The sequence below is a fragment of the Trachemys scripta genome, chromosome 16, assembly GCF_013100865.1.
Source record: "Trachemys scripta elegans isolate TJP31775 chromosome 16, CAS_Tse_1.0, whole genome shotgun sequence".
Lineage (NCBI taxonomy): Eukaryota > Metazoa > Chordata > Testudines > Emydidae > Trachemys > Trachemys scripta.
Window position 1 is genome coordinate 1,948,194 of NC_048313.1, and position 24,029 is coordinate 1,972,222.

Sequence of the window (24,029 nt, forward strand, 5' to 3'; positions counted from 1 at the left end):
TCCTGCCCCTCGTTAATGGTCGAACCGTTTTCATCAGAGATTTTCCACATTTGGAAATGAAGAGAGGAGGATCTCCCCCCGCACACACACACCCACGATGCCGGATTCCCTTCTCACTGACCCAGCGTAACTCCCCGGGCGCCGATTCCCGTCTGCCTGACTCCGGTGCAAATCAGGCGTGCGGGGTGGTGTTGGCTGGGTTGGCTGGCGCTGATGGGGGCCGTGTCTCTGGCAAGGCAAGGGGGGGCGCGGTGTGCTGGGGGGGATCTGCAGGTGGTGTGTAAAAACCAGAGAGCGGGTCGTCCCCCCAGAACCGCCTGGCTGCACCCAATGGGGTCAGGGCTGCAGGTAGTAACAGGACATTGACAGTGTGAATCCCCCCACCCCCAAAAACACATACACACACACACACACACAAAACTACTTCCGGCTGGTCCCACCAGAACATGCACACACGAAGCACAGAACACATGCGCACAGACCCACACAACATGCACATACAAAAACAAAACACATGCATAACATAACATGCACACACAAAACACACACAAAAAACATGCACACGCAAAACATACATAATATGCAAATACAGCACATGGCCATACAAACCACAGCACAAGGACAGACGCACACACACCACACGTGCGCACCTACACACACACTACTCAGCCTCTTCAGAAGCAGTGGATCCACACACACCCCGCCCTGGCTGTTTTCTTTTAACAGCTAAAGCTTGTCCTGGCCTCACCCACAGCTGTTTTCCAAAGCCAGGGTGACCCTTCTCCCCACTGGGGCCTGCATCTGCCGGCACTGGGGTGGGTGCGTGGGGGTGGCACGGAAGGGTGGGGCTGCCCTTTCCCCCCACACGTGTGTTTCACATCCAGACGGGGCTTTTGAAAACTGTAACTATTGGGGCGAAAAATCCAGAGAACAGGGTCTAAAGGGAACGAATGATGGAGCTGTGGCTAATGCACAGGACTCCTTGGTTCTGTCCCCAGCTATGGGAGGGGAGTGGGGTCTAGTGGTTAGAGCAGGGGGCTGGGAACCAGGATTCCTACCTCTGACTATCCATGGGTCCTTGGACAAGACCCCCCTTCCCCTTCTCTGTATCTCATTTTCTCCTCCAACACGGCGTCCTTTATCTGGGGGTCAGGGCCCATGTGTGCCCAGGGCCATGACTGAGCAAGGCTGGGAACGTGGCCTGGCTGGAGGGGACGCAGCAGGGTGAAAGGGACTAGAGGTGCCTCTTGGCTTTAGCCTCCATCCCCCGCTGGCCCCAAGGGAGGCGCTGGCAGGGTTCTGGGGTGGGGATGGAGGGTTTGGAACCCCTCCCCCCCGACACACACACACACACACACTTTCCGCTGCATGGACACTCCTGCACTCCCCGCCGGCCCGGCCCTCCCGTCTTTCCCAAGCCACGCTGAGGAATGCAAGTTTCCCTTGGCCAGGGCTCCTGGGTCCTGGCAGCCACCCAGGGGGGTGAGTCACCGGCCAGAGACGCGCGCTCCACCCTGTAGTGCAAAGGTGAGGAGGGAGCCGAATACACCCCCCCCTCCCCGGGAACACTGCCTGTGCCGGACAGTCTGTTCCCGGGGCAGCTCCCCATCAGCGGGGCTGCCGGCTCGTCCGTCCCCCAGCCCAGCCTCATCCCACTCCTGCCCAGGGGTCTCCACGCTGCCCAGGGGATGGCAGATCGGGAGCCGGGGAGCAGCCTCCCACCCCCAGCTAGCTCCTGGGGACCCCACCTGGGGGCTGAGAATCTGCCCACAATGCACAGCCGCCCCCCTCGCCCCCCCATCCTCCCCCTCTGCCTGGCGCTTTGGTCTAGTTCTGCCAGGGGGTTCAGATCAGCGAGGGGGGAGGCAGGATACTAGGGTGGATGGGCCCAGTGGTGAGGAGGAAGTGGGGGGCGGGAATGCCGGGCAAGGCAGGCCACAGGGCTGATGGGCGTGAGGGGGGTACCTGGCTGACGGGCCCCAGGTCTGGCGCAGGACAGCAGGATCCCGACGCAGAGGGCCAGGCCGTGGGCTGCTAGCCCCACTCCGATTCCACGCGGCAGCCGGCTCCGGGGCCAAGCATCAAGGGCCACGTCCGTGGGTAAATGCGAGATCTCTTTATTGCAGAAGGACCGATATCAATACAGCCCCGGGGGCAGAGGAGACGACGCACAGAGAGTCCTGGAGCCCGTCTCGCACACACCGAGGGGGAAAGACCTCCTGGAGCTTCAGCTGGGCTCAGGCCGCGCGTTCCCCGCAATGGGCCAAGGCCAGGTCCCAGCCGTATCTGACCCTAGATCCGGAGGGACTGTAATGACCGAGGCTGGGAGAGAGACGGGGCCTGCAGGGGGAGCCCCCCAACCTGGTCACCTGACCAGCGCTGCATTAGCCCCCCCATCCCTCCGACCACTATCCTGCCCCCGGGGTGGGGAACCGAGGGCCTGAATCTCAGTTGCCCCATCCGAGCACTTGGGGATGGGATGGCCGGGGGGCAGCTGCTGTAAAGTGGAACGGCCTAGGGGTGCTGTGACCCATGCTCTGCCCCCAATAGGCCCTGGTTAAACCGCAGAGTAAATGAGCGTTTTGCCATAACAATACCAAGGGGCTGCCCCCCCCCAGCGCATGGGAGGGGGAGCAGTGGGGTGTGTCGGGGGCATGAAGCGCAGGGTGGCTAGTCTGATACACGGGGTCCATATACACAAAGCATCTGGCTGGAGGGGAAATTTTCCCCCGGATACGAGTCACAGACCCACTTCCTGGATGGGTCTGAAGGGGCCCGATCGGGCTCAGACGGGGCGGCTGGCCCCCCGGAGCATGAGTGGATTGCATGGCTGGTACAGTGCGGGGTGCAGTACCGCCTGCTACCACTAGGGCGGGGGAGTCCAGCAGGGCTGCAGTCCCCTCAGTGTGTAATACCTCAGGCTGCCACCAGGGGGCAGGCGGGCTGCAGGGCCATACAGGGATAGGTGGGGCTAACTGGCAGGCCCTGCCCCCTGCTCGTGGAGGGGTTGTTACCTGCAGCCCTTCCAGCTGTTTCGAGAACTGGGCTCAGACCCCCACAGACCCCTAGGGTAGCTTTGCCCCAGGACACCCTCAGGGCTGGATCTGGGTCCAAGGGGCCTGGTGCCGGCCCCTGCCTGGCACCACGGATCGCAGGCAGGACATGGGCACCAAGGACGCCAGGGGGCAGCGCCAGGGTATGACTTGCACTAATCCAGCCTGGCTCTTTGGCCCCCGCAAGTGGTGGGTCAGGGGAGAGTGGCTCGTGGCTTGCAGGCCCCGGGTTCGATCCCCACCCACCAGTGTGGCTGGTGCCTCGGGGATCGGGGAGCACGGCAAGTCCCCCCCCACCACTTTAACATGGTGATTGCCCCGGGGCCCATCAGGTCTCCCCCCAAATGACCTGGGGCAGTTGGAGATCCGGGCAGGGTCCAGCTCGCGGCCTCTCTCTTCTCTCCTGGCGGACAGGCCACGTGGTGTGTGTCTTGGGGGGATCCGGGGCTGGCAGCCCCCCGCTGGCCTCGCTTCGTGCCCCGGTGGCGGGACGGAGACGGTGAAGGTATCCTAGGGCGGCTGGCTCAGGGTGGGATGCTGGGTGGGCCTGATCCTGCATCGAGGAGGGTCCTAAATTGCTCCCTCGCCGCATGGGGGTGAGGCTGGTTCGCTGACGCTGGAAAGGAGGGGAATCGGGGTCGCCCGGAGCAGTTCAGCCTGGCACGGAGGGGGGGGAGATGGGGGTCGTCCGGAGCAGTTCAGCCTGGCACGGAGGTGGGGGGACGGGGGGAGATTGGGGTCGCCTGGAGCAGTTCAGCCTGGCACAGGGGCAGGGGGGGTGAGAACCGGGGCCCGTTACTCGGCCGAGCCCTTCTGCCTCCTCTTGGAGGGGGGCACCAGGTGGCGGGGCAGGTCGGCGGGCAGGCCGTGCCCCTCCAGCTTGACCTCGATGAGGTGGCTGGCCAGGGCGAACTCCTCGTCGTCCAGCATGCCGTCCCGGTCCACGTCGCTCAACTTCCAGATCTTGCCCAGCACCGAGTTGGGCAGCTTGGTGGCCACCATCCAGCTCTTGGCCTTGGTGCCGCTCAGCTTCCCGTCCAGGGGCGAGAGGTTGTAGAAGATCTCGTCGTATTTGGGCTTGTCCTTGGTCACCACCCAGTCCTCGTCGTCCGCCCCCTCGTAGGCGCCGTCGGCCAGGCCCTCCACGAAGGGGCCGTTGTGGGTGATGTCGAAGGCCCCCCCCTGCACCGCGCCCTCCGGCGTCTCCAGCTCCTCCTGGCGCAGCAGGGGCATCAGCCGGGCGATGTCGCCCGTCAGCATCTCGTCCAGCCCCTCCAGCAGCCGCGGCTTCAGCGCGTGGAACTTGGTGAAGTCGTGAACCATCAGCAGCTCCTGTGGGGGGGTAGGGGGAGATGGTCAGCAATGGGGGGAGCACGGGCCAGTCCAGCCTGGCACCCCCTCCCCACAGCCCAGTCCAGCCTGGCACCCCCTCCCCACGGCCCAGTATAGCCTGGCCCCCTCCCCACGGCCCAGTCCAGCCTGGCACCCCCTCCCCACGGCCCAGTCCAGCCTGGCACTGTCCCTCCCCTACACCTAACTTGCCCCCCCCCCATCCCCATGGCGGGGGGCAGCCTGCAGGAACCAGGCCCGGCTCTCACCTGCATCTTGCCGCAGTCGGGGAAGTCGCCGGGCGAGATGTGATGCTCCAGCTGGATCTTGGCAAAGATGACGGGCAGCTTGGCGATCAGGTGCTTCTTCTTGTTGTCCTTCCCGAACACCGAGGGCATCTCCTTCTTCAGGTGGCTGATGATGTGGGCGTGGACCTGGGGGGGCCGAGGGGGCGTCAGCCAGGGACTGGGGGGGGCGGGGACCCACCTGCAGGGGCTGCCCCCAGAGCGAGCAGGCATGCCCACCCCCACCCCCCACTGTGCCAAACACAGCTCCCGCCCCTGCTGCTTGGAGCCACTGGGTTTGCTGGTGAAGCTGTCAATTATCCAGACCCCTTCCCCCCCACCACCTAGCATGGCCCTCCTCCACCCCATCGTCCTCCCCTCCCCCATGGCCCAGCATCACCCTCCCCCACACTGCCCAGCCTGGCCCAGCATCGCCCCCCCAGCCTCTGTGGGCTGCGCCAGCTCCCGGTCAGCAGCTCTTCCTCCCCACCCCTCCCCGCAGTGACCCAGAGCTCCGCTCCCTCGGCTTCCGCAGGAAGGATCCGTCTGGGGCAGTTGGGCAGGGCAGGGCAGGGCAGAGGAGCTCGCGCCTGTCCCCACCCTCACACCGGGACGGGCCCCCCAGCCCTGGGCTAATGCCGCCCGGCTCCCAACATGGCCAGGGACATTGGCCTGGGAGCCAGGACTCCTGGGTTCTAGCCCCGGCTCTGGGAGGGGAGGGGATGGGGGGTCTAGTGGTTAGAGCGGGGGGCTGGGAGCCAGGACTCCTGGGTTCTCTCTCCGGCTTTGGGAGGGGAGGGGGGTCTAGTGGTTAGAGCAGGGGGGCTGGAAGCCAGGACTCCTGGGTTCTCTCTCCGGCTTTGGGAGGGGGGATCTAGTAACAATCAGGGGGGCTGAGGAGGTGATTTATAAGGAAAGATTTAACAACCCAAATCCAGCTAAAATACACTGGGAGGGGACTACGGGCCCCTGCTGCAGCCCCCCTGGGGGAGTTTAGCCCCTAAGCTCTTGGGGGCTAGGGCTCTCTGTCCCTGCCTTCCTCCAGCACCGGTCCTGCCCTGCCAGGACCACATCTCACCTGCCTTTCCCCGCTGCCCCCCAGCCGTGCGCCAGCCCTGGCTCCATGGACCGGGCCCTGCCCTGCCTTTCTCGCTGCCCCCCAGCCGCGCGCCAGCCCTGGCTCCATGGACCGGGCCCTGCCCTGCCTTTCCCCGCTGCTCCCAGCCGCGAGCCAGCCCTGGCTCCATGGACCGGGCCCTGCCCTGCCCTTCCCCCCTGCCCCCGGCCACGCACCAGCCCTGGCTCCATGGACCGGGCCCTGCCCTGCCTTTCCCCCGCCCCCGGCCGCGCACCAGCCCTGAGACGTCAGGGAATTTGCTGCCTCATGTCCCCCGGTGCTGCGCTTCACGGCCTTCCCTCTGTGGAGAAAGAGGGGCTCAGGAAAATCTGCGCCCCAAAGCTTTGGGGGCTGGGTGAACGCTAGGCGGGAAGGGGGCTGCAGACAGCTGCTCTGGGAGTAAACCCCGGCTGAATGTTGCCCCTTGATCCCCCCAGGGTGAGGACGGGCACCGCAGGTCCCACCTGCACAGATGGCAGCTGAACCCATGTGGTTTAGTGGTCAGGGGCACGGGGCTGGGTTCTCGTCCTGCCTCTGCTGGGCCACCTTGGGCCAGTCACTGCCCCACTCTGGGCCTCGGTTTCTGTCGAGTTAAAGTGTGAGTGCCTGGCACAATGGGGGGCCGGATCTTGGTCGGGGTGTGGGCAGCGCCCGGCACCGCAGGGCCCCAACTTACTGTGACCTTAAGAAAGCGACTCAGCGCCTTTGTGCCTCAGTTTCCCCTCCGCATTAAGGCTCCGGCCCAGACGCCAACGTCGCGGGGGCATGGGGCAGATGAACGTCTCCGCTCGATTGCGACGCTGGGGCCGGGGCCGAGCGTCCGGGCTCCGTGACCCAGGCGGTTGTTGGCAGCCGGCTGTGGAAAGTGCTCAGCGGCTGTTCCATGGACGTTCTGTTCCCTGGCTCCGGCCGCGGCCGGGAGGAAATTGCCACTCGGGAGCCCGGGCCGCACAAAGGGCCCCGGGGAGCCGGCGCAGCAGGTGGCAGGAAAAGATAAGGCCGCGCGGGAGGGAAAGAGGCCGCGAAAGCCAATCTGGCGCTTCCTCTTGGGCCAATGGAGGAGCCTCATTAACACTCCCCCACGTCACTGGGGGCTCGGGGAGAGGAACCTGCGTTACTGAAGGGGCCGCGCCCTCGAGGGGGGGGTGTCGCTTTCCAAAACCCTGTTAGAATAGGGAACGGGGGGCAGGGTATGGGGCCCGGGGCCTCTCCCCTCTAAAGGGTGCCGGCTCTGATCCGGCTCCAGGGCAGGGGCCTTTCCCCTCTAGGGGGCGCTGGCCCTGATCCAGATGTGGGGCTGGGGCCGGAGAGCCAGGGCAGGGGCCTTTCCCCTCTAGGGGGCGCTGGTCCTGATCCGGCCACGGGGCTGGGGCCGGAGAGCCAGGAGCCGGGGCTGGAAGTTCGCCGTGCCCGGGGGCGGTGGCTCTGAGCCTGGCCAGCCCAACTCCCACCAGCAAACGAGTCACCCAGGGGTTGCCCCCTCCCCAGCCTGGCTGAAGCAAGAAGACATTGTGGAGGGCGGGGGAGCTGTGGGCCCCAAACATGGGGCAAAGCGGCTGCCCGCTCACTGATGTGCCCCCAGGGCGGGGCACGGCTGGAATCCGGCTGCCAGGACTAGGTGGGGCTGGGACGGGATGGGGGGGCCGGGTCGCTCGGAGCTCCCTGCCCAGCCCAGCCTCCCCCAGCCCTACATACCCTGGTGAGGGGGGCTCCCCCTTCAGGCATAGGGCCAGGGACCAGCCCTGCCCCTGCCAGGTGCTAAGGTGGGCACCCAGCCCCCGCCGCGTCTGCTCAAGTGTGGGGGGCAGCAGCAGGGGGTTGGGAAACCAAAGCCTGAGCTTGTGGGGGTGTCAGTGCCCCCCCAAAATGGAGGCACCCGTCGTTAGAGGCTGTTTTAGGGGATCTGGATAGAGGCATTTCTCAGGCTGGGGGGCCCTGTTGCTCGGGAAGGGGTCCCCGTTTCTCAGGCTGGGAGGCCCTGTTGCTCGGGAGGGGGTCCCCGTTTCTCAGGCTGGGGGGTCCTGTTGCTCGGGAGGGGGTCCCCGTTTCTCAGGCTGGGGGGCAGGGAGGACTGTTACTCGATCACAGCTGCGGAAGGCTCTGCCGCATGGGAAACCCTTAACGAGGAAACCAGGCGCAGGACGCAGGGGCGGGGGGTTTGCAAACCCCGTAACGCCGCCCCCCCACGGGGACAGGGCCATTGTTCAGGGCAGGGCAGGGCAGCCAAGTTTGTGGGGGGGGTCTGGAGCCATCTGCTGCCTACGAGTCACAGCCCTGAAATGATATGGGGTGTGTTTGTAGGAAACGGCCCCAAAAGCTGCCCTCAGAGACTCCCCCCAAACTCAGGGGGTGCAGGGCCCCAATGGGCATGAGACCCACCAGCTAACAGGGAAGGTGAGACCTCACCCCGCAGCCAAGGGGTCTCTAATCACTAGCCCTCCCCTCCCTGGGAACAGAACCCAGCAGTCCTGGCTCCCAGCCCCTGTTCTAACCACCAGACCCCCCTCCCCACGCCACGCTACGCTAGGCCAGGCCAGGCCAAGGATAGAACCCAGGAGTCCTGGCTAGGATGATAACCAGGTCCTTTTGCCATCTGGGTGGCCAGGAGCTCCTTGCTCCCTCACCTTGCTCCTCCTGCCCCCCATCTTTCTTGGTGCCCCCCACTCACCCCACTAGAACTCCCCTCCCTCCTCCCTCAGTCCCCCCACCTGCCTAGATCCCCCTGCCCCCCTCAGTGCCCTCCACCCACGACCCCAGAGCCCCTTTCCACGCCCTGGTCCCCCTGCCCACCTAGGTCCCCCCGCCCCCCTCACCCCCCCCGCTCACCCTGACGAGCCGGGCTCTCTTGACCAGGTCGTTGAGCTTGCGGAGGGCCGAGTTGCGGGGCAGGTTCTGGATGTCCTGGAACAAGTCCTGCTCCTCCAGCTCGAAGAGCCGGCGGTTGTCGGAGACGAGCAGCGGCTCGGCCCAGAAGGAGCCAATGAAGACACGCAGCACCTCGGGGGTGTTGAACACCTTCCCCAGGGACCACATGAGGGCCCCATAGACCCGCATCAGCTGCTGCGTATCCACCATGTCGGCCTTGTTCAGGACCACCCGGATCTTGTCCTCGTTGCCCTTCAGGGCTCGGATGGCCTCCGAGAACTCGTCCGAGATCTCCAGCTTGTGAGCGTCGAAGAGCAGGATGATGCGGTCCACGCGCTCCGCGAACCACTGCAGCACGGCCGGGAAGTCATAGCCTGCGGGGCCGGGGCCGGGGCCGGGGACAGGCCGTCAGGGCACGGCAGGTGCGGGGCCCGGCGGGCGGGCGCCCTGGCCTCCTGCCCCATGCCTGCCCCACTCCCCAGATCCTGTGCCCCATGCCCACCGTGCCCCCTACTCTTCAGCCCCTGCACCCCATGCCCAGCTCAGCCCTGCCCCTTCACTCCCCAGCCCCTGTGCCCCACACCCGCCCTGCCAGGGCATGGGGCCTTCCCTGCGAAGCACCGGGTGCCCGTGGACCTGGCTGCCAGGTGTGGAGTCCCTATGCAGCAAGTTCCTCCTTGACCCCTTCCACTGGTGCTGGCGCCGGGCCCAGAGGAATAGCTCGTGGCTTGAGAAAGAGAAAGGGGGCCTCTGCCTCCCCCCAACAGACCCCCTCCCCCACCCTCTGCTCCTCCCCCAGTGTACCCCCACCCTGCCCCCCTCACTCTCCACTGCCTCCCACTGAGATCAGAGCCCCGTCGCGCCGGGCGCTGCCCAGACCCCAGCTAAGATCAGGGCCCCGTCGCGCCGGGCGCTGCCCAGACCCCAGCTAAGATCAGGGCCCCGTCACGCCGGGTGCCACCCAGACCCCGGCCGAGATCAGGGTCCCCTGTATGGGGGGGGGGGGGCATCAGGGGCTGAGGGAAGAGACGTCTCATGACACCCTAACAGCCTCTCTGAGCAGCACTGCTGGAACCCAGCCGATCCCGCCCCCCCTCCCGCCCTCCCACTTGGCAGCCCAAGGCGGCAAGTGTCTGCAAAGCACCAAAAAAGGAAGGCTTGAGGCTGAGCAGAGGAAAGTCTGAGCCAGCCGGGGCCCAGCTGGACCGGACGGGGCTGCTGCAAAACCCACTCCGGGCTTCTCCCCGCTGCCCAGGGGTCCTGGGAAAGGTTGGGGTGGGGAGGCCTGGCCTCCCATGCCAGGGGGAATCAGCGAAACCAATGACCCAGCCCGCTGCCCGGGCGAGGGGCTCTGCCCTGCTGCAGCCCCTCCTGTGTCCCCTGGCTTCTCTGGGGGGCAGGGAGCAGGAGCCGGCCCCACTGGCTGCAGTGACGGGGTGGGGGGGAGAATCAGGTCCTGCGAACTCCTCCATCCCCTGCTGTTTACACAAGCAGGGAGGGAGCCAGCGAGTTTCCAGGCCTGGCGCCCGGCCCTCTCTGGAAAATGGAGCCGGGGGCTCCCGGTGACGGATGCCATCACGGCGCTGAAAGGAGGCTGAGCTGGGATGGGGAAGGGGAAGCTGGGCCCGGAGCTGAGCTGTGGGTCCGGCCCAGATGGGATTTAGGGGATTCTCTAGAGAGGGAGGGGGGCCCGAGGGGCAGGAACAGCAGCCGGACCAGACCCTGTGTCCACCCAACAGCCGCACTGGCCTTTCCCCCGTGCCAGCTTGTCCTGGTGTATTGGATCTCACGAGCTACAGGGTTCGCCTTCGCTTGCGGGCCTGGAGCAGGGTGTGGTGGGTTATGGTGCACTGTCTGAACAGGCCCCGTACCCCACCCCAGAGGTGGCTGCGTCTCAGCGCTGGGTGAGGGATCCCTGGATAAGCAGCTGCCATGCTGGAAGCCGGCCCTGGGAGCAGGGCCATAAATCACCCCTGTGGGAAACAGCCTGAGCTCCGGATGGTGCCAGCTCGCGGCGGGAATTTCCTCTGCACTCTGCCCCGTTCGGCTCAATCCCCGGGCAGCCCACCTGGGCAGTTGCTGCGTCTCGGCGACGGGGTTCACCAGGGGACAGGGCTCTGGGCTCCCATTGCCTCAGGATCTCCTCCTTCCCCCCGAAAAATAGCACCCATGAACTGCCACTAGCTACCTGCAAGTGGGGTCTAGTGGTTAGAGCGGGGGGCTGGGAGCCAGGACTCCTGGGTTCTGTCCCCGCCTCTGGGAGGGGAGTGGGATCTAGTGGTTAGAGCAGGGGGGCTGGGAGCCAGCACGCCTGGGTTCAATCCCCAGCTCTGGGAGGAGAGTGGGAGAAGGGGAGCTAGGACTCCTGGTTTCAGACAGTGATTCGCTGAATGGCCTTCAGCAAGTCCCTGCCCCCCTCTCTGTGCCTCAGTTTCCCCAATTGTGAAGCAGGGAGAGAACCACACTGATTGGCCTCACAGGGGTCAACTTGGCCATAGGTTTTCACTAGCAATGCTCCCGGTGCCCCCCTGTCAAAGCAGGTTGTGCTGTTCCCATTCACACGCGCTGTCGCCCGCCTCCCCCACGATCACACCCCCAGGATGTACGCCCTGCCCCCGCCGCGCTCCCCTCTGTTGCCACAGCTCCGCTGGCAGGACGGGCATGATTTCTCAGCGTGTTGTGACCCATCCCGTTGCTATGGGGCTCAGCTGGTCCTGCCCACGGAAACCTCCCTGCCCCGGCTTATCACCCGCTTTATTTTAACAGCTTCTTCCTCCGTTTGTCTTGGCCCTGCTGGGGGATTTCAGATCCTGCCCTGCTCCCAGAAACAGCACGTGCCAGAGACCTGGCCTGAACGGAACTGCCCCGTTGGGCATTTCCTGGGTCCAGTCCCAGGGCCGGCTGCAACGCCTGCTTGTGGGAACACACAGCTGCACAAGCAACCCTACAACAACAGACCAGTGTAGTGGTGCAGGATTCACAAGTGACCCTACAATAACAAACCAGTGTGATCAACCTGTGCCACCTCCCAGCGCCCCGACGGCCACAGACCGGCCCGCGCCGCCTCCCAGCGCCACGACGGCCACGACCCGGCCCGCGCCGCCTCCCAGCGCCCCTACAATAACACTGCAGCCTGCATGCTAGACGGAGATGGGTTTTGTTTGGGACGCACAGCTGGGCCTGTCCCAGCGGGTTGTTTGCACCCAGGAATGGGCTGACCCTGGGAGAGCTGGGAGCAGCCGAGGGCGCCCTGAACTCAGCAGGGTGTTTACCGAGCCGCCACGCGCCAGGGTCGGGCTGGATTCCCTGCATAGCTCAGGGCGCCGCCCGCACGGAGCTCCCTCCGGCTCCAAAGGGTGCCAGGTGGGCCGCTGGGCAAGGGAGCCCCTGGCAGCTGGGTGAACCCCTCCTGGAATGCAGCCCCTGCCCCACACAGGTCCCGGGAGCCCCTAGCCGCTTGCCAGCGATGAATTCAGAGGGGAGGAATCCCAACCAGGAATTCGGACACGTCAGTGGAAAAGCACGCCCCCCCCCCCCCACACACACACACTCTACATTCCTCCAGGCAGGGTACAGCCAGGCCGGGGACCCCCCTAGCTTATGGCAGGAACACGGCACATTCCTGCAGGGGTCAGGGGTCACCGGGAGGGCTGGTGCTCAGTGCCCCTGAAATCGGGCTGCCAGGAGCCTCACGGTGCTTGTTAAGGATGCCTGCTCCCTGCCACTGCGATGCAGCCACCTCTGGGGTGTGGGGCGGGGGCCTGTTTATACAGGGATCCCACAGCCGGCGCTGAGATGTAGCCACCTCTGTGATGGGCCCTGGCAGCTGTTTATACAGAGAGTCCCTCAGCCAGGACTGAAATGCAGCCACCTCGGGGGTGGAATGCAGCAACTGCTAAACATCAGCATTGCACTAGGGCAGGGGCAGGCAACCTATGGCACACGTGCCGAAGGCGGCACGCGAGCTGATTTCCAGTGGCACTCACACTGCCCGGGTCCTGGCCACCGGTCCGGGGGGCTCTGCATTTTAATTTAATTTTAAATGAAGCTTCTTAAACATTTTAAAAACCTTATTGACTTTACATACAACAATAGTTTAGTTATATATTATAGAGACCGTCTTTGTTAAAATGTATGACTGGCAAGCGAAACCTTACATTAGAGTGAATAAATGAAGACTCGGCACACCCCTTCTGAAAGGCTGCCGACCCCTGCACTAGGGTTTACAATAATAATCAAAGCATGGTCTTATGGTCCAAAACCAGGACTCCTGGGTTCTCTCCCCAGCTCTGGGAGGGGAGTGGGGTCTAGTGGTTAGAGCAGGGAGGGCTGGGAGCCAGGACTCCTGGGTTCTCTCCCAGCTCTGGGAGGGGAGTGGGGTCTAGTGGTTAGAGCAGGAAGGGCTGAGAGCCAGGACTCCTGGGTTCTATCCCCAGCTCTGGGAGGGGAGTGGGATCTAGTGGTTAGAGCTGGGAGGGCTGGGACCCAGGACTCCTGGGTTCTCTCCCCAGCTCTGGGAGGGGAGTGGGGTCTAGTGGTTAGAGCTGGGAGGGCTGGGAGCCAGGACTCCTGGGTTCTGTCCCCGGCTCTGGGAGGGGAGCGGAGTCTAATGGTTAGAGCTGGGAGGGCTGGGAGCCAGGACTCCTGGGTTCTGTCCCCAGCTGCCCTGGGGGAGCCACTGCTCCTCAGTTTCCCTGGGAACTAATGGCCCGCTCACCCGGCGCGGGTGGCCCTGTGGAGGCAGGTTATCCAGCGTTGGTTTTCTCAGGGCCTTCCTCCCGCGGCTGCTCCCTGCCCTGCAGGGCCAGAGGCCTGGACGTCTCTTTGTTGGCTCCTCTGTGCCTCGTGCTCACTGGCAGGCATCCCAGCAGGGGAACCGCCAGCCCCGCTCAGCTGACGGGGACCCAGCCCCGGCTGGGAGGTTACGCTCCGGGGCCCGGCCAGATCCCATGGCAGAGTGAGGTCATCGGCCTCCTTCAGTTTGCACACCCAGCTTCATTTGGATACAGGATTCGCCCTCACTTCCTGTCCCGAATGGCTGGCTGGCATTGCTGAATCATAAACGGGCCCCCGGGCCCCACCCCAGAGGTGGCTGCACCTCAGCACTGGGCGAGGGGTCCCTGAATAAACAGCCCTCGTGTTCCACCCCAGAGGTGGCTGCCGCTTAACCCCGGCCGATCCGCGCACCAATCCCTCCCCACACAGCACCACCCCCCAGCTCCCCAAAGGCAGTACCCTGCAGGATCCCTCTCACGAACGACCTGCGTGCCTTGGGGCTACTGATTGCACCGGATTCTGGCCCTGGCCCATTTCATTCCCACTCAGTGCCCCCCGTTGTAGCGGAGTCATTCCCGCGCCGGCGGGACGTTTCCGCCCAGGAATGATTTTGTAACCGGGCGGGCGGAGTGAGGGGTACAGGAACAAGAGAAAGAAAATGTCCCCTACGTTTCCCCACTCCCCTCTGCTGGCCTGGACTGCTGAGCTCGCAGCGCCGTGGGGCCGTGACTGGCTCTCGCCCTGGGTCTGGCTGGGGCAGAAAGAGACGTCCAGAGCTGGACAGCAGGGGCTGCAAGCTGGGAGTGAGGGGCACCGGCGGAGCTGGGGGGAGCAGGGCTGGGCTAGCAGGGGGCTGCAGGTCGGGAGTGAGGGGCCCCATGGAGCTGGGGGAGCAGGGGGCTGCGTAACTCAGAGCCCCCTGCTTCATTCCCTCCTTTGCCATCTGTCTATGGCGCTCGCCCGGCAGCATGGGCAGCCCTGGGATAACGCCCCCCCGCCCCCCCCAAGCTGCTTCCTGTTTGGAATGAGCCCGGCTGCTTCGTTTCCCGCGGAGTCGGGCTCCGGGACTGAGTCAATATTTCCCGGCCGGCTGGAGCCGGGGGGCAGGGAACCCCCCGGGGGGGGGCAGGGAACCGAGGGGCTCGGCTGCAGCCCCGCGCCAGGACCACGCCCGGTCGGCCGCATGGCAGGGCCAAGGGCAGAGCAGAGATGAAGCCTGAGATTTATTTGTCTGATGGCTCCGTGCTCCCCTCAACGCTCTTTGGGAACCCAGGAATCCTGGCCCCAGCCCCGCACCAAAGCCAGTGCGGCAATACCCTCTGCCCCTGCCCTTGGGCGGCTTCTTGCCTCCCGCCCCCATCATCACCCTACCTGGGGGGGGAGCGGGGCTACATCGGCCCGGGAGCCACCGGCCCAGTCACACCCAGCGTCTGGGGCAGAACCCACCCCTCACCCTCTCTGAGCTACCGCCAGGCTGGCATCGTACCTGCTAATGGGCAGCGGGGGCCCCGCTCAGCCCTGGTGCAAGGCACCCGCAAGGCAACTACTTGCACACACGCCCCGCCCCGCGGGCACACACACACATGCCCCTGTGGGCACACACACACACACGCCCAGCCACATGGGCACGGGCACACACACACACACACGCCCCGCCCCGCAGGCACACACACACACAAGCCCAGTGCCCCACCACATGGACACACACGCACACGCCCTGCCATGCGGGCACCCATGCATATGCCCCATCATGTGGGCACATGCCCTGTGGGCACACACCCACACACACCCCGTGGGCACACACCCACACACACCCCGTGGGCACACACACACACACACACACAGCGAGTGCCCCCCTCCCCGAGCCTGCGCCCAGACACAGGGCACACGCGCTGCCACGAGGGGCTGCACACACTGACATGCACAAACAGTTTGTTCAAGCAAATTACTACAACAACGGGTCGGTTCATCCTGCGACGATGACTCACAATAAAAAAATGCCCCTGGCCCATGCCCAGGCCCAGCCCCTGTAGCAACAGGCCTCACTGCCAAGCGTGAGCTCGACCGGGCATTCTCCAGGGAGGGGGTCTGGTGCCGGGGGTGCACGGAGACACACCCGTCCAAAGGGATACACCATGGCTCCCAGCCCTCCACCCACTACCCCACTAGACCCCACTCCCCTGCCAGAGCTGGGAGAGAACCCAGGAGTCCTGGCTCCCAGCCCCCCATCCGCTCCCCCACTAGACCCCACTTCCCTCCCAGAGCCGGGATAGAACCCAGGAGTCCTGGCTCCCAGCCCCCCTGCTCTAACTACTAGACCCCACTCCCTTCCCCGAGCTGGGGACAGAACCCAGGAGTCCTGGCTCCCAGCACCCCCTGCTCTAACCACTAGACCTCACTCCCCTCCCAGAGCTGGGGAGAGAACCCAGGAGTCGTGACTTGACCTGCTGGGCTCCACAGCCCTTCAACCCACCCTGGCCATCAACATGCCCTGAACAAAGCCCCACACGGGGGGGGGAGTCGGGGTTACAGATGTGGCCAGATGAAGGCCCTGCCCCTTGCTCCATCCACACAGCATTGAGCCAATGCAGTTCCCCCCCCCCCCCCCCCGCCAAGGCCTTACCCCGGCACACACGCTGCTTGGCTCCCGACAGGATTCCTGGGGTGTCGATGAGGCTGATACTCTCCAGGACTTGGTTGGGCAGCTGGGCGCACATGAACCTGGCAGGAGAGGGAGGCAGCGATGAGCAATGGCAGCATGAGAGACAGGAGAGGGGCAGCTCGGCCTAGCAGCTCGGGCTGCGCATAGGGGGTGGATCAGGGGCGTGGCCGGAGCACACTGCGCTGGGGCTATTCTCTGCCCCCCAGGGCCCATGGGGTGGATCAGGGGCGTGGCCGGAGCGCGCTGCGCTGGGGCTATTCGCTGTCCCCCAGGGCCCATGGGGTGGATCAGGGGCGTGGCCGGAGCGCGCTGTGCCGGGGCTATTCTCTGCCCCCCAGGGCCCATAGGGGTGGATCAGGGGCATGGCCGGAGTGCGCTGCGCTGGGGCTATTCTCTGCCCCCCAGGGCCCATGGGGTGGATCAGGGGCACGGCCGGAGCGCGCTGCGCCGGGGCTATTCTCTGCCCCCCAGGGCCCATAGGGGGTGGATCAGGGGCGTGGCTGGAGCCCACAGACGAGTTAGAGCAGCCCTGAGGTTGCTGTAGTTTACACTAAAGGCCAGGCAGCTCCCAGGATTCAGAGGGTTTAAAGCCATTTCCCTTGCACACACCCCCCCGCAGGTGCGGGAGGGGTAACTGGAAATCACAGACCCCCTGAGCCTTGGGCAGTCCCTGCCTTTCCCTGATCCTGGGCCCCTGGCAGTGTTGGGGAGCCAGGTCACCCCGCCCCCCCACAGAACAGCAGCCTTAGGGGAGCCCTACGCTGGCTGGAGAGGCTGGTGGCACTGGGATTTGGCCCCCTCCAGTCCCAGGGTGCAAGCAGACACCCCCTGGCCTCTCAGGCCTCGCCCTGGGGCCGCCCTTCTTCCACCCCTCCTCCCCACCCCTGCCGTAGGGTGCCCGGTGCATCAGCTCATGCTGGAAAACGTCTTCTCCTTCCCGCTGCACCCCGGGGGCACGGTGGCCCCAGGCACGTGCCAGCGCCTGGACGGGGGCGAAGGGGAGAGAGGTCCCAGTGGGGAAAGGCCGGGAGGGCTGGGAGGAAAGGGTGGGGAAGAAGGAATGAAGGATGGAGCCAGACGCAGGCTGGGGGATCTGGGAAGAGGAGAGCGAGCCAGGGCTGGGGCAGAGGATGGGGGGTGCTCATGGGGAGGAGCCGGTGTTTACAAACTCCTCCACGCTGGAGGAAGTCGGGCCGGTCCGATATAAACACAATGCTAAAAATAGCCCTGCCCGGGCCCAGCTGAGCCGGGCGTGGGAGGGGGCTCCCAGCTCCGCTGTGGCTGATTCGCAGCAGGGCTGAAGCTACAGGCCAGATGGGCTCCCGCGGCCTGCTCCGAAGCCAGGGGGCTAACGGGAGCCATTGCACTGACCTCACTGGGCTTTGGGTTGGGCTCCAGGGCCCATTGCCCTGGGAAAGCCGCCACAGTCCATGAAAAGAACCCAGGCGTCCTGGCCTGTTTGTCTAGAAAGGAGAGTGTTTCCAGAGTCAAAATTCATTTTATTTTTACTAAGATCAGGGCCCCGTCGCGCCAGGCACTGCCCAGACCTCGACTGAGATCGGGGCCCCGTCGCACCGGGCGCTGCCCAGACCTCGACTGAGATCGGGGCCCCATCGCGCCGGGCGCTGCCCAGACCCCAGCCAAGATCGGGGCCCCGTCGCGCCGGGCGCTGCCCAGACCCCAGCCAAGATCGGGGCCCCGTCGCGCCGGGCGCTGCCCAGACCTCAACCGAGATCGGGGCCCCCGTCGCGCCGGGAGCTGCCCAGACCCCGGCCGAGATCAGGGCCCCGTCGCGCCGGGAGCTGCCCAGACCCCGGCCGAGATCAGGGCCCCGTCGCGCCGGGAGCTGCCCAGACCCCGGCCGAGATCAGGGCCCCATTATGCCAGGCACTGCCCAGACACAGAGTGAGAGCCAGTGCCCCATAGACGTATTATCCCTATATTACAGACAGGGGAAACCGAGGCACAATGCGATTTCAAGCGAGTCTGTGACAGAGCCAGATACTGAACCCCCATCTCCTGGGTCCCAGCCTTTCCTTGAGGCCCCCCCTCACTCCGTCTTCCCCCCTCGCACCCCTCAGCTCAGCCCCGAGCAGAGCTTGCCCATCCCCGGGGGCCTCCTGCCAGCCATCGTGAGACGGGCCTGTCCGCCCATGGCTCCCTGCTGCCAGCGCATCTGGAGCCGTGACGCCGTCTTTCCAGGCAGCCCGGGCCGGGGAGGGGACTGGGCCGCAGGCCCTGCATTCTTGAGAGCCTGGCTCAGACCCAGCCCCCAGCCTGGCCCCCCCCCCCGCCACGGACCGGGGCTGGGTGGGAACAGGTGTCCTCTGCACTGCACGAGACCCCCCAGCCCAGCACCGGCTGGACGCACATCACGGGGGGCTGCTGCTGTTTAAACCTCCCTCCCCACAGCTGCAGCCCCCCGGGTCCCCAGGTGTAGCCCCCTCCCCTGTCAAACCCAACAGCCCACGCTTCTCCCAAGGGGCTGGGCAGGGACATGCAGGGTGAACAGCTGTTTGCAATGGGCTCTGGTGGAGCAGGGCTGGGGCGGGAAGCCAAGGCACGGCTGTGCCAGATGGGGCAAGGGATCTCCACTTTTCGGAGAAGGAGTGGGGTCTAATGGTTAAAGCTCGGGGTCGGGGGGGAGAAAGGCTGGGAGCCAGGAGTCCTGGCTTCTGTGCCCAGCTCTGGGAGGGGAGTGGGGTCTAATGGTTAAAGTGTATGGGGGTGGGTGGGAACCAGGACTCCTGGGTTCTATCCTTGGCTCTGGGAGAGGAGTGGGGTCTAGTGGTTAGAGCAGGGGGTCTGGGAGTCAGGACTCCTGGGTCCGCTCCCTGGCTCTGGGAACGTCTAGCTGTTAGACGTAGGAGTTTGGGTCCCTGGATTCTAGTCCTAGTTCTGTGAAGGTGTGGGGTGTCTGAGAGGCCGGTGCAGGAAGGGCCTGGGAACCAGGACTCCTGGGTCCGATCCCTGGCTCTGTAGGACATAAGGCTCGAAGAGGAGAAACGACATGTGCAGGGTTGTGCAGAATCAGGGGAAGAGCCCAGGAGTCCTGACAACAAGCTCATGCTGCCTTGCTCTCAGCCTGAACTGCTGCATGCTGCCGCTGAAGCACTGCCATGTTCCACCCCAGAGGCAGCTGCACTTCGGTGCGTGTTGGGGGAGTAGCCCCATGCGATAGGTGAAAGGCTCGGTGAGAGAGGTTTACAAAGCAGGGCCAGTGGCTTAGCCACAAATTCAATCACTGTCACCCCCAGCCCGGCTCCCTCAACGTCAGGGCAGGAAACGGCTCCCAGGCGCGCGCGCGCGTGTGTGTGTGTGTAGCTAAGAGAGGAGGGCTTGGATGTGACCCCCCTTCCCCCAGTCCCATGTCCCCCCCACACTGGGTTGCAGACAGATGCAGGCACGCGCGCGCACACACACACACGTACACACACGTGTGCAAGGATGCATGCACACACAGACACACACACACACACACACACAGGGGTGCACACAGATGCACACACACAAGTACTCACACACGCACAGGGCTGCATGCACATACACTGACACACAGATGCACAAACACCGAGGAATGTATGCGTGCACACACACACATGCCCCACCCAGCCTTTCCGAAACACGCTTCAACAAAACCTAGCAGGGGAATTTGCCTGACACCGAGCTCAGCTCTCGCTCAGAGACTCTAGTTTGCCCCGGAGGCCCCGGGCATGAAGCAGGACTCCCCGGGCCGGGGCTCTGGCCTGGGCCACGCAGGAGGCCAGAGTGGACAGTCCTTCCTATCCTTATAATCTATGATGTGGTGAACATCCGGGGGGGAGGGAGGGGGGAAAGAGATCTGTTCCCCTCTGTCCCCCCCAGTCTTGGAACAGCCGTCTCCCAAGGAAGGGCGGGAGCCCCATTGCAGGAGACATTTAATATCAGACTACATCGAGCAGAGGGGACCATTCTGTCCCCTGGGGGTGGGGGGGACAGACTGGAGGAGCCGATCCCACCCCGGAGGGGGGGGAATAGACAGGAGGGGACACACTGTCCCTCTCCCCCCAGGATGCCCAGCGCAGAGGAGGGACAGGGCAGAGCCCCAGTGTGGAGACAGGCTGTAGGAACGATCCAAGGCTCTGCCCTGGGGCGAGACGGGATAGATCAGGGCTGGGGGAGGTGAGGAGCAGGAGCTGGGGACGGGAGGGGCTAGAGAAGGGGAATGGGCTGCCCCTGCTTGTCCCAAGGGCAAGGGGACGCCCATTGACTGAGTGGCAGCTGTTTAAACCAATGAAAGGAAATGCAGTTGGGCATTAGCCAGTGGAACTCCCTGCTACAAGCTGTGAGGCCAAGCGCTCAGGGACTCAGGCAAGGGTTGGGGATAATGAGAACGGTTATTAGACAGACTGGGGTTTTGGTTTAAGAAGGGATATGAGTCCCCTTCCAAGGCTTGGGGCTCAGGGGAAAGCATCCTCTCGTGGCCAGATTATCCCATAGTTCTCTGGGCTAGATGGACCCGCTGGTCATTCCTAGGACATGGCCCATTGCTGAAGCACAAGTGAGAGGAGGAGACTCTAATGGGCACATCAGACCAGATCAAAGGCCCATCAAGCCAGGCCTCCTGTCTGCGAGAGAGTAGGTCAAGCCAGACACTCCCGAGGAGCGTGAGGTACCGGCTGTGGCATCTCACCACATGGGGGAAATTCCTGACCCCTCCATGGGGCTGATCCGCTCACGCCCTGGAGCATGGCGATTAAACAGCCACAGGACCCAAGCTCGTTCAGCCTGGGCTGGCTCGGGTGTGGGCTAAAGACGAGGAAGAGGAGGCACTTGTTGATGGCAAGGAAAGGGCATGGCACAGGGTCCCTGGGGGAAGGCACTGGAGAACTAGCGGCCCTCTGTTGTGTCCCAGTGAGTTAGCGGTGGCCGGGGAGCATTGTGGGAAGGCATTGGAGGACCAGCAGCCCTCGACTGTTGTGTGGCGGGCTAGCCTGGGCGAGTTAAGTGGCAGTGGAGGGAAGCTCACTCAAGGGCGGCCCAGTTGTGCAGGCCACCACACGAGCGAGGGGGTTTTGCGCACATGCGGATGGGGGTTGAGTTCATGGGGACGTTGGCCACTGATGGCCAGCCCTTCGGGAGCAGGAGCCAGCGAGCGGGGGGGCCAGCACTCACCGGTTGAGGAAGGTGTTCCCGAAGGGGTTGAGCTTGCGGAAGGGTTTCTTGGGGTCAACGATGAGGGCATTGCCCGGGATGATCCCCTCGGTCTCGCCGTGCATGACCGCAATGAAGGAGTCAGTGGTGGGCTCGGGCCCGATGCGGCTGCCCGGGATGTCCTGCTCCAGCAAGTACTTGATGAAGGTGGTCTTCCCTGTGGAGTACTGCCCCACCACCAGCACCATGGGCTTGTTGTCAAAGTCGGCGTCCTCCAGGGCCGGCGAGTGGAAGTCATGGAAGCGGTAGAACTCCTCCACGGGCAGCAGCTTCTTCTTGTAGAGGTTCTTCAGCCCCTCGGTGACCGTGTGGATCACCTCAGGAGTCTTCTTCTCGTTCTTCCTCATCCAGCTGAACATCTTCCCCTAGTCCTGCTGTACACACCCGGGGAGAAACAGGGCAACGGGAACTCCTTGGGAGATCGATAGATCCTAATCAATAGATCTTTCTGAGATCAATAGCTCGGAGTTGATAGCTCTTTCCAAGATCAATAGATCTGAGAGTCAATAGTTCAACCGATCCGATAGAGAGACCAATTAATCGAAGCTGAAAACCCCGTCGAAAAGCAGGAAGAGACAGTCTTTTGGAGATCAGCAGATGTGAAGTTGATCGATCTTGAAATTGCTAGATCTCTGGGAGATCAGTCAGTCCCAATGGAAAGCTCTTGAAGATGGGAGACTGACAGATCTGAAACCAATAGACCTCTTGGGAATCAGCAGATCTCTGATCAGCAGATCCAAATGGATAGATCTTTTTTGTGGGGAGACGGGTGGATCTCTTGGGTGATCTCCAGACCTGGATTTGGTAATCAGATGAAATTTAAAGGCACGGCGTTGCGTATGCTGCTTGATTTAAAGAAACCCAAGCAGAATCACTCCTCAACCAGGATCATAGGTTTGGCACGGGGGTGGGGGGGGGGGCGGTTCTTCTGATGCCACTTGGGAAGGAACTTGTGCTCCCCTTTCCCCCCTCAAAACAAAAAAAGTTACGTAGCCCGGAGAAAGCCAACACCAGGAGTTAGTGGTGCAATCTCAGCAGGGATCAGAGCTGCTAATGGCGCTTTGCAGAGAAAAATTCCTTCTCTGACCCATGCAATTTATTTTTTCCCTAAAGGAGGAAAAAAAAATCTTTCAGTGAACTTGCAGAAGGTCCTGCAGAACATCTGAGGAGGGGCTGGGAGGCTGCCTAAGGGAAAAGGAGTTGCCAGATGACACAAGGCAGACAGCGGAATATATTAACATAAATTAACAGGGGGGTTGTGGGGGGAACTTGAGAACAAATATTGTGTGTGGGGGGGAGGCATAGGAACAGCCTCGTCCTGAAGGCAGGAATGTGGGCTGGACAGGCAGCCTGTGGTGCCACCAAGCGGGGGACTGACGCATGTGCGGTCAGAAGGAAAAGGAGGAACCAGATGCAGCCTTGGCAGTCACCCTTTGCACAGGAAAGGTCATCTGGACTCACAGCAGGGGATCAGCTCCCGCCCCCTCCCAGAGCCCCATTGTGGACATGGCCTGTGCAGAATTCAAGGGGCCTGTGGCCAACTCTCATGATTTTGTCACGAGTCTCGTGATAATTATCAGAGGGGAGCCGTGTTCGTCGGTGTCCGCACAAACCACCAGGAATCCGCTGGCACCTTAAAGACTAACCGATTGATTTGGGCATAAGCTTTCGTGGGTAAAAAACCCATTTCTTCGGATGCATGGAGTGAGAATTCCAGACGCAGGCATTCTATCCTGGCACATGAAGAGAAGGGAGTTACCTCACAAGTGGAGAACCAGTGTTGACAGGGCCAATTCAGTCAGGGTGGATGTGGTCCACTCCCAGTAATTGATGAGGAGGTGTCAATTCCAAGAGAGGGAAAATTGCTTTTGTAGTGAGAGCCAGCCACTCCCAATCCCTATTCAAGCCCAAATTAATGGTGTTAAGTTTGCAAATGACTTTTAGTTCTGCAGTTTCTCTTTGAAGTCTGCTTTCGAAGTTTTGGTGGTTGAAGGATGGCTACTTTTAATGTGACAGATGCCATCATGTGCCAGCAATGCCCCTCTGCCATGTACATCGGCCAAACCAGACAGTCTCTACGTAAAAGAATAAATGGACACAAATCGGACATCGGAAATGGTACCATTCAAAAGCCAGTAGGAGAACACTTCACTCTCCCTGGACACTCAAGAACCGATTTACAAGTAGCCATCCTTCAGCTCTCTGGGCCAGAGACTGTCTTGCTGTCCTACATTTGTACAGCATGTAGCACAATGAAGTCCTGGCCCCAGGTGCTACCCCAATACAAATAATAAGGAAAAACTAAAGCCTCATTAAACCTGGCTGTAAATCCCATGCAGACAAGAGGCATCCAACAATAACACCTCGCTCTTCTATAGTGCCTTCCATCAGTCGATCTCCAAGTACTTTATGAAGAAGGTCAGTATCGTTATCTCCATTTCACTGGTGGGGAAACTGAGGTTCAGAGTAGGCCTGTGACTCGCCCTCGGTTAGCAGGCCAGTGACAGAACCTACCTCCCCCGAGTCCCACTCCAGCGGTCTATTCACTGAGCCACGCTGTCACGGAATCACAGATCGTGCCCACTCCTGGCCCCGTGCGGTCTGTGGGGGGTGCCCCTTTTAATGAGACAGCCCTTCTCGGGGGTCCACTTTCTCTTGGGGTCAGGCCCCTCCACCTCCTGGATCCACACCTCTCGGAGCCCTAGCACACCTGTTTCTCGCCGTGGGCCCCCTCGGGGAGTCCACTCGCT

At 63.2% G+C, this 24,029-nt stretch overlaps 1 protein-coding gene across 1 annotated transcript; it reads right to left on the reverse strand.

Moving 5' to 3' along the window:
- Positions 1 to 3,775: 3,775 nt before the first annotated feature.
- Positions 3,776 to 22,469, reverse strand: EHD2 (EH domain containing 2). Its single transcript, XM_034792539.1, has 5 exons — positions 21,241 to 22,469; positions 16,048 to 16,145; positions 8,610 to 9,022; positions 4,652 to 4,816; positions 3,776 to 4,385 (listed from the first exon to the last, which is right to left on the reverse strand). Exons 1-5 carry the CDS (start codon positions 21,636 to 21,638, stop codon positions 3,849 to 3,851), a joined length of 1,611 nt encoding a protein of 536 aa, XP_034648430.1. The 5' UTR covers positions 21,639 to 22,469; the 3' UTR covers positions 3,776 to 3,848.
- Between the last annotated feature and the right edge of the window lie 1,560 nt (positions 22,470 to 24,029).

What these genes read in the sequence shown, in the direction of transcription:
- EHD2 (XM_034792539.1), bottom strand. Translation starts at nt 21,638, where the DNA reads ATGTTCAGCTGGATGAGGAAGAACGAGAAGAAGACTCCTGAGGTGATC. An exon ending in CAAGCAGCGTGTGTGCCGGG is followed by an intron (nt 9,023 to 16,047) that starts GTAAGGCCTTGG and finishes CCGGCCCCGCAG; the next exon opens with GCTATGACTTCCCGGCCGTG. An exon ending in AGAGAGCCCGGCTCGTCAGG is followed by an intron (nt 4,817 to 8,609) that starts GTGAGCGGGGGG and finishes CGGCCCCCCCAG; the next exon opens with GTCCACGCCCACATCATCAG.